The sequence below is a fragment of the Ptychodera flava genome, chromosome 10 (genome assembly GCF_041260155.1).
Source record: "Ptychodera flava strain L36383 chromosome 10, AS_Pfla_20210202, whole genome shotgun sequence".
Taxonomy (NCBI): domain Eukaryota; kingdom Metazoa; phylum Hemichordata; class Enteropneusta; family Ptychoderidae; genus Ptychodera; species Ptychodera flava.
Window position 1 is genome coordinate 3,381,687 of NC_091937.1, and position 9,537 is coordinate 3,391,223.

A 9,537-nucleotide genomic window follows, 5' to 3' on the forward strand; every position below is an offset into this window, starting at 1 on the left:
GAAGAACACGTGATGAGGCACAAGGTGTTATTAAATTCCTGAGATATTGTGGAGCTTGTCCATTTAGGGCTTTGTATATCGGAACTTCAGCAAGTACCTTCCATAAACCCACTTTTCAGGGTTAGAGATAAACCGCAGAATCACTTTTTTCTGCTTTATGTCTGGATATTGCAAAAAAAAGAATGTCTGTGAATTTTACGTTTAACAGGGCTGTATTACATTGGAAATTATTTGAATTTCAAGACCATGTAAAAGATTACTACTCTCATAGCATCAAAACTCTATCAATCATAAAGCGCACACGTATCTCATAAATGCACACATACATTGTAAGTCATTTTTGTATGAAATTTTATTCAGAGAATAAAATGTGCCATTAACAGAACGACAGAATTTTTTTCAATGATCGTGCCTGCTTGCCGTAATGTTGGAACTCGACATATCATACTCTCAGATTCCAAATACGAAATTTGTTAATTGGCATAGCTTTAACACTTTCACTGCGTATTAATTTTTATACGTGCATTCCTGTGCGTAGTTTTCTATGGGTATATGGCCTTATGAATATTGATTTACATGCATGTGCTATATCTTTGTAATTATTTGAGTATTCGGGACAATTTTTTCAGTGAGTATTGCAATATGACAGAGCATCATAAAAATGCACAAAAGGTCATGTGACACGCCTTGAAGATCACGTGATCATGGCGGCCATATTGGATTTTACAAAAAAAATAAAAAAATGTTGCATTTTTTGTTATTTCAATATATAAATGTATTTTTCTCAGCGTAACACTTTAAAAATTACCACTTACGTTTTATCAACTCAAATTCAGTAGGAGGAAACACATACGCTAAAACATATTCCACGTAAATGAGATTAATATGCATATTTATTACAAGTTCATCTTCGAGTCGAACAACAGGTATCATCTGACATTCAAAAGAGAGCTATGTTCTATTTAAGCTTATATACTGGTAGCCAGTCCGATGTGTAATTGTCATTGATAGATTGATGTCGTACAACATCCACAAGATACCCCATCAACGTTTGTGATGTCAGTCACCGGTCCTTTGTCGCACTTTGTCGCATGCTCAGATTGCCTACCTTCCTGTCAGTGTCTTGCTTGCGATCTCTGTGTTTGCTCAACTGGTTTGGGAACATATTCAATTTCTGTATTAGAGTTGAATTTGAAATTTGACTTCCGCCATCTCGTCGAGTTCAGTTTCAAGATCGGTGACAATTCCACTATAAGTGTCTAGAAAAACATGCTCAAGGGCTTTGTCGGTGTTAAACTGTGCCCGCATCGCCATTTTAAATACCCTCTGAGAGAAAAACAACAACCGATCACACGATCCTTACAAATCACGGCCAAGAAATGACCGAATATGGCGGCATTTGTTTACAATTTGGCGCGCATGCTCATTAAGGTTTGACCTCTACCTCGTATACTCACATTGGCTGAGTTCGATTGTAACCCGAGTAGCGACCCGAGTCGCCTGAGTTGCAACCGAACGATGCAGAGTTGCTACTCTGATGACGCAAATTACGTCATTTGACCTTTCAACTCAACTCGGGCTTCTCCTGCGTCGGGAGCTGGGTTGGTCGAGTGACAACTCGGCAAAATGGCCGCCAAGCAGATGTAAGTAATAGATAGATTTTACTCGTTTACGTCAGTTTCAGGAAAGAAAGTACCAATATTATTAGCTGTGGCTATCGCATGAAGTTGTTAGCAATTTCCCTTAACTTTCATAGTGAAAGGTACTTATTGTTTCCGTGTGCAGACGACAAATTCAATTTCTAGCGGTCAAAGTAGTAATGTGTAAAACTATAAAGTTTTATACACAAATTGAAGAAATCAGACCGGACATTTTTCAATATTTTGCTTTGATGAATGCAAAATGATATTCAGACTTGACTTGCTGATGAAAAAGCATTAATTAAAATATTTTTGTATTCGTCTTTGTTTAGTTTCCCGATAGAAATTGTTGATAAACGTGGTGCCTGAACCGTTCCATTTAGGTACAAAAAGATAGAGCTTTGGGTGAGTATGAATTACATGTCATTATGATTTAATATTGTAAGCGGAACCAACATTTCACTGCCCGAGATCCATTTCAGCATTCGTCCACCGCATTCTGTTGACGGCATTTAGCATGTTTGTTTACATTTTTGTAATGCGCCCGTGAAAGCAGAGAGAGAGAGAGAGAGAGAGAGAGAGAGAGAGAGATTGTCCAGTCAAACCATTTTCACCAACCATAAATCTCATGATTTCTGTAAAACAGATGCTAAAAAACTTGCCAGGTGTACATTTTCAGGGCTTCAAAATCAAAGTGCCCCAATACTTGCCACTCTTGAAATGCATGACAGATCAACAATTTTTGCATTAGGACAGGCTGGTGCTGATGCTGTTGACCTTCAATGTTGATCAGTGTGTGGATAATTATTGTTTGGGCTCAGGAGCCCCTTTGGTGAACAACAATGTTGTATAACCCCTCTTAATTACATTACATGCACAATGATGCAGTATAAACATTAAATTGCGACTCGATCACTGACAATTAGTCACAGTTTCACAGGGGTTTTTTTTGAGGCGCTTGGATTCTACCATGAAAATGCACACCTTTCATGTTTTTCACGTCAGAGAAATTATGTGATTTATGGTCAGTGAAAATTACTTTCCCCATGAACCCAACCTAAAGAAGACACATACTACAAAGTCAGCCTTGGTAAACTTTCCCTTAAATTGATGTATTAAATAAGATATTACTCAGAAAAAGTCAGAGATTGAGTTCTATGTGAACCACCCATAAAAAATATTAATTCTCTATTGAACAATATATTTTGACAGTTGCCAACACAAATCAAGCTATCTTGAATCAGGCTATTGAGGCAAATAATGGAAAACAACAGGAAGGAGATGGAAAACATCAAGACCAACTCTGTCAAGAAAATGCCAACCAAACAAATGTAAAGAGAAACAAAAATCAACACCAACAGAAACACCAACAGGAGCAAGCCCAGCCACCACATGAAAACATACACAGCAAAGATGTTGGTAACTCTTATGATAAAGTTCATATTTGGACTGATCGCGAAGAAAGTTTACTTGTTGTATTACGTTCAGAATATGGAAGATATATTTAGACAGAGTGTTAGACCATGAAAAGTTGTTGCAAAAAATTGTATCTGAAATGAAAGAATCTGGTATCAATATCTCCATAACTCAAGCTAGAGACAAGTGGAAAAATTAAAAAAAAATATACATGGAAGTGATAGATAACAAGAAACGTACAGGCACAGATAGGAAACATGTAGACATGTATATGGAATGAGAGAATCAACTCAGCCAAAAGTTACTATGGATTTTCTTGATTTTGTAAAAAAAGAATAATCAAATGAAAGATACTGAAACCAAAACGGTAACAACAACAACAGCACCAACAATGACAGAAACAACGACAGGGACAACAACTGAAGTAGCACATGAGACAACTGATAATGCAACAGCACCTCAGATTGTAAAACAGAGAAAACAAATCAGCAAAATGTCTGACAGAATTTACCACAAGGATAAATTGATGGCCACAATGTCTAAACTTGAAAAGAAAAATGATGATCTGTTTGAACTCATGGAACAACAATACAAAGAAAAAAATGAGAATGGATAGAATGTTGGATTGATATGAGCACTCTATCACTAATAAGAATTAAAGATGTAAAATTGTTCAAATTGTAATGAAATCTGTTATCTGATGGTGTTTTCAACATAATCTGGCCCAAAAGGTTAATGCAGTTTACCAAGGAAATAATGATTGTTTTGAATGTGCAGTGATAATTGATCTTGAAAGTATATCTAGTATTGTAAAACACTATGCAATGTATGCGTCAGTGTTAAATTTTAAATGTAAATTTTCAGAGATTTTTCATGTTATTTTTTGAATGATGTTTATAACCCCCTTTCAGACCTAATCCGAAAATCTAGCAATATATTTATGAAACCTTTGTAATTTTAAAGAAAACCAAAAGATAGAAATGCATCATAATCTTTTGAACACCTATATGTGTGATATTGCCTGGCAAAAAAACCTATGTATTTAACCCTGAAAGGGCAATTCATTGAAGAGCAGTAGCTTGTAATATCATTATAACTTTTTATCATTATGATTGCTTCATATAATGTATAAATTGTGTATTTATTAAATAGTATTAATATATTAAATATTATAAAATATAAAAATTGATGAACTAGTGTCAAATTTTTAAAATACAAATATCAGAGGTTTGTCCTTTCAATTGTCTGGTGACCCAGATATGTTTGTGGCAAGAAAATGATGTATTTAACCCTCAAAGGGAACCAAGCAATATTATTAATGCCTAATGTTATTTATAAATTGTTAATTTGTGAATTAAAATTAATAGTCGCGCCAGCGGCTTACTGACTACGCATGCGCTTATTCATAATATACTATGCGAGTAACCGGAAGTGTACCCTCGGCCTTCTTTCATGGGCGCCGCCATGTTTTTTTTTTGAGTACTCGTAAATAAACAAATACGAAACAAATTACTATGATATAACATGCCTTTTATAAAATATACCTCTTTTATTAGCCAGTAAATGTTATTATACACCTTGTCGCTGATACAAAGTATCGTTGATATAGATAAACGGAGAAAACTGTCGTGCATATGAACGGGGGCATACGCAAAGAATGCTGGGATTGAATTATAGAAGAGCGCCCCCTGTGTCAATAATTAGATTCAAAAATTGCAAGTTTTTAGACGGAACGCTATAGTTTTCAGCTTGCAAGTGGAAGGTGGGCAGTGCGGTTACCATTGCAATGAATATTGCATAATACGTCCCTTGTTTAACGCAATAGGCTGTTATCATTGTAAAAATTGCCAATTTTTGTCCAAAATTTTTACACGCTACAGAAATCTATACCTGCCCTGCTGCAGGGTTTGACGTCGTGTAACAGTGTAGGCCTAAGTACGTGAACTGCTTTCATCAGAGGGAAACTGGGCATAGTTGTCATATAACGTTTATGAAGTAACAATTACAGTTTATCATGAATCAATACAAATAACATTGCCAATTTTAACCCCTGGCGCGACACCAAGGGCTGAGCCCTATATAATATTATGATATAAACTTAAAATCAATGGTGCAAAGCCCATTTATTTCCTCCTGACCCCCTTTCCCCCAGTCTCAAAAAATAATGGTACTGTAGTGAGCAGCAGAAAAATTGAGAGGGACAGGAGCCATCTGTAGCTTTGATATTTTTTATTGTTTTTTAATCTGCGTAACATGTATGCACAGCATTGTTAATGTTGACAGGTGACTTAAACTCTGGTTTACAAATTGATGTTGACACAATGATCATTATTGTCACATTATGCTGAGAGTTGTCTGTCTATGGACGGACAGGGAGTAGAGGTCATGTTGAGAATTTCTGTCTATAGACAGAGTAAGGTTAAACTGTAAGATATAGTGGCATGCAGGTGCTGCTGTGCCTGTCACCCTGGCCTTGGAATGAAATGCACACAACCCCATATGCAACTGTATTTTAAAGTAAACCCTTTGTGGGAGAACTGCTGTTGGAAGGGTACAATTTGTACAGTGATTTTGACAATTTTTATTATTTGAAGTAAATTTTGACAAATGAATGATTGATTCATTGCATAATCCCATGACTATGCCCATTTCTTCCACAAGGCCTATGCATAACTGTGTCATACACTGCTGGCTTGGAAAAATACACTGCTGTTTTAGAAAAACGTGCTGAAAGAAGCTCCCCAAAGGGCTGCATGTATGAGTCAGCGCACCCACTCTGGGTCACATACTTGTGCCCTGTCTAGCCATAGGAACATTGTTCAACCCCCCAAAAATTAGTGTCAGTCAAAGAGATTTTTTTATTTCCAAATGGTGGCTCAAAAATGACTCAGAGACAATCTGATCACAAGAAATGACAGACTAGACAAAAGGCCAAAACTTTACAAATATTTTGGCATTATCTCTCCAATTGCCATTCACACCTTTCTCTAATCAAATTTAACAAACAATATACAACCATTGTATCAATAGTAGATATCTATTCCCAAATTTTGTATGTATGATTAATTTTAGCATTGTGATAGGCCCTTTTGTATACTGCTTTGTTTGATCAGGAAAAGGAGTGAAATGGTATACCATTGGAGTGATAGCAATAATCTCCGGAATATTCTACCACATGGAAGTGTGAGAACATTGATCCACAACCACTCAATAAAGACATTTCACAATCAGACAAGTTTTAATTACTTTTATTACCAGCCACAAGTGAAAATTGGCAAAAATTCCATCTTATCTCTAAAGCTGGTATTTATATATATTCAAAAATATGTTTGTTTTTAATTTCATTAAAAGTAACACTTTTTATAAATATGTACTCATAAAAAGATCATTTATTTTGTTATTAAATATTAATTATTTCAGAGTGTTATCTGAAAATCATGCAAAATTCTAATAAATTTATTTTTTTAATTGACTTCATTCATCATCTGAACATTGGCAATTCCTAAAATTAGACTACTCTTTTTTTTTTATAGGTAAGTTAATAATTTCAGAAACACTTCTATAATAATATTATATTGTTAAATTGCCAAACAATGTTAGCACAGAAAACTCTCAGTGCAAAGCATTCATAAGTTGCTGCCTTCTGGCTACCCCACCTGGTGCATTTATATGAATATTAGGATATTGGTTTGGATCATCGATGTACTGTGGATCCAAATCAATATAATTCTCCACATCATCCTGGTGAATGATGCACAGATTGTGAATGATGCATCCAGCAATGACAGTCTCACACACATATTCTGGATCATGCATTGGCAATTCCCTTAGCCTTCGGACACGCCCCTTTAAATGCCCAATTGATCGCTCAACACTTTGACGGCAGGAGGAAATTGCACGATTGAATCTGCGTTGCTGAATAGTTAGGAAACCATTATCTCTGAAAGGAGTAATAAGCCAGTCTCTCAGAGGGTATGCAGAGTCACCAATGATGTAAGTTCCAGGAGCCATCATCATTTCATTGGTCTCCATTCTTGTAGACAGGGAAGAGTTTCGGAGAACACGAGCGTCATGTGTACAGCCTGGCCATCCAGTGTAGGCATTAGTTATCAACAAGTTATCATCGACAATTACCTGAATAAAAATGAAAAGTATTTAAACCTTAACAGATGCACAACTGTCAATGGATAGTAAAGTAAACTACATTATTGATCTGTAAAATTTATTGATTAGCTGTTCATTCCATCATTTTATATTAGTTCAAAAATATTTACAGTATTCTCAAGCTGGGACATAATTGAGTTAATACTTCTGGTCTAATACAATAAAGGAAGAAATGAGTATTCTCAGTTTTGCTCACCTGGAGTTGCATTGATGGATAACCCTTCCTGTTCACATAATCTTGAACTCCACCGATGCAAGCACTCAGTCTGATGTGAGTGCCATCAATAATGCCTGCTATCCCTGGTAAACCATGTTGAAGCTGGAAGTGCTGTGAAATTTCCCTCTGCATATCATGCGTCGGCCATCTGATAACCTGAAAAATATTATTTTATACGTTTTGAGTTTTCATTTGTAGAAAAAAGAGGAGACTGGTAGAAATTGTTTTGCAATATAGAGATGTCAAAGATGCATTACAATGCTGTCTTAACAATTTGATGCTATCAAACAGATTAGTTAAACAGATAGATTTTGTTCTAGGAAACATTTCAAAGCATATTCCGAACATTATTTGTGCTGCAGCAGATAGATTTAAGACTTTGATTTCTGGTATTTAAGCACATTTTTTTTACCTGCTCCAGAGGGAAGTAGCATGCTTTTATTACATTCAAACTTTCAGGTTCCACGACGCTTTTTTCTTTGTTCTCAATTGGTGCAGTGGCCAGCTTCTTTACTCTCCCCAAAGCAAATCAAGTCACGGCTCTCCCCTTTACATGGAAAATGAACCATAAAGTACTTTAAAATTTTACAAATCTGATATGCTGAAAGTTGAACATTTTCCTGAAAATACTTACATCTTTCATCTCAGCAATGACCGCTTTGGTGACACGTTTTATAATGCCATGCACTGTTGACTTTGAGAGGTTGAAAATGTGCCCAACCTCTCGTATAGACTCTTGGTTAACCATATACCATATGAATACAAGAAGCTGTTTCTCCGGAGACACTTGAGACCGTCCACCAGCATGTTCCATCAATATCAGGTTGGCGATTCTCTCCAGCACGAAAACGAAAATACCCTTGCCAAGCCGGAAGTGCACACAGAAGTCTTGCAAAGAGTATTGTGGCACGACATCTTCTGCAAAATTCCGAATTCGAGGAACAAATTTCCGACGCAAAAATAAACAAGTGAGCGAAACAAAAATGGCAGCGTTGATCCGAAGTTGAAAAAATATACTAGGGTCTAAATCTTCGTTAAAATCTTCAAAAAAATTACGCAAAATGAAAAATTCTTCGAACTCTGTCGCCATATTTGTTTACGAGGGTTGCTAGGGTTTGTCGTTCGTTTCGAATCTCCCGGGTTACATTTCTGCGCATGCTAAGTAGTGTCAAATGACGTAAGCCTTAACTACTCGGGTCACTACTCGGGTCACAATCGAACTCGGCCATCGAGTCAGCTAGGCTTGAGGAAATAGTCAACAAACATGATGTAGATCAAACAAAGCCAACGTATATCGAACGCATATAAACGCGTACGTTCTTGGCGCGTTTACGCGCCTCCCGCAGTCTGGCCGTTGGCGCAGAATGCGCCCTCCCGCGGTGAAAGTGTTAAGTACCCTCTGTTGTTGTGGTAACGAACTTGAAGGTCTGAAAGCTAGATAGCCGGCACGTATAAATATTTTGCCTTTTCGGTCGAATCATATCAAAATAGTTTGTAAACCGCTCTATTAGTAAACGACTTTTCCAAAATTTTCGAATGAGGGAATGATAATCAAGCAATACATATTTAGCTCTAAATCAAATCGCATAACCAGAAATTGAATAGGACATAAAAGCCTACTAACTTTATTAATTTTACGTATTGTTGTGAAATGGAAACACAACATTGAAATTATTTTCTCAATTTACTTTTTAGGGTTAATTCAATCTCTGACATTGTTTGTCTAATAAACATAAGATTATTTATTACCTCATCAATTGACATTTTTTGGTGTTTGTCTTTTATGTTTGTTTTGTTGCTCTCTTTTTTCGTTTCTCATATCTGTTTGAAAATCAATAACTATCATTTTGGTGTAATGAATTATATCTTTCATTACTATTTAAGCATATTCCATCGCGGAAATTAAGAGAGAACCAATGAGAATTATTGTTTCATTCTCTCTGTTCGATCTTTGATATTTCCAATAAAACATGTATTATAAGCTAATAATGGTCCCCGTTCTCCTTACTGACACTTTGATTTCATTTTTTGATTACTTTTACCTTATCGTATAATGTGTTGACCTTAGCAGGGCTTTATCGGATAATTAAATTCAGGAGT

At 36.0% G+C, this 9,537-nt stretch overlaps 1 protein-coding gene and 1 long non-coding RNA gene across 2 annotated transcripts; one reads left to right on the forward strand and one right to left on the reverse strand.

Annotated features, from left to right (window-relative positions):
• The first annotated feature begins 1,459 nt into the window (after positions 1 to 1,459).
• Positions 1,460 to 4,241, forward strand: LOC139141815 (uncharacterized). Its single transcript, XR_011554252.1, has 3 exons — positions 1,460 to 1,643; positions 1,973 to 2,045; positions 2,853 to 4,241. It is a non-coding gene; the product is annotated as an uncharacterized lncRNA (long non-coding RNA).
• LOC139141813 (putative nuclease HARBI1) lies at positions 3,185 to 9,532 on the reverse strand. Its single transcript, XM_070711488.1, has 3 exons — positions 8,072 to 9,532; positions 7,417 to 7,593; positions 3,185 to 7,190 (listed from the first exon to the last, which is right to left on the reverse strand). The coding sequence occupies exons 1-3, from the start codon at positions 8,525 to 8,527 to the stop codon at positions 6,669 to 6,671; spliced, it is 1,155 nt and encodes a 384-aa protein (XP_070567589.1). The 5' UTR covers positions 8,528 to 9,532; the 3' UTR covers positions 3,185 to 6,668.
• Between the last annotated feature and the right edge of the window lie 5 nt (positions 9,533 to 9,537).

Excerpts from the sequence above, each read along its gene's own strand:
- LOC139141813 (XM_070711488.1), bottom strand. The coding sequence starts at position 8,527 with ATGGCGACAGAGTTCGAAGAATTTTTCATTTTGCGTAATTTTTTTGAA. Across the intron at positions 7,594-8,071 it reads TCATTGCTGAGATGAAAGAT|GTTATCAGATGGCCGACGCA; the intron begins GTAAGTATTTTC and ends AATATTTTTCAG. Across the intron at positions 7,191-7,416 it reads ATCCATCAATGCAACTCCAG|GTAATTGTCGATGATAACTT; the intron begins GTGAGCAAAACT and ends ATTTTTATTCAG.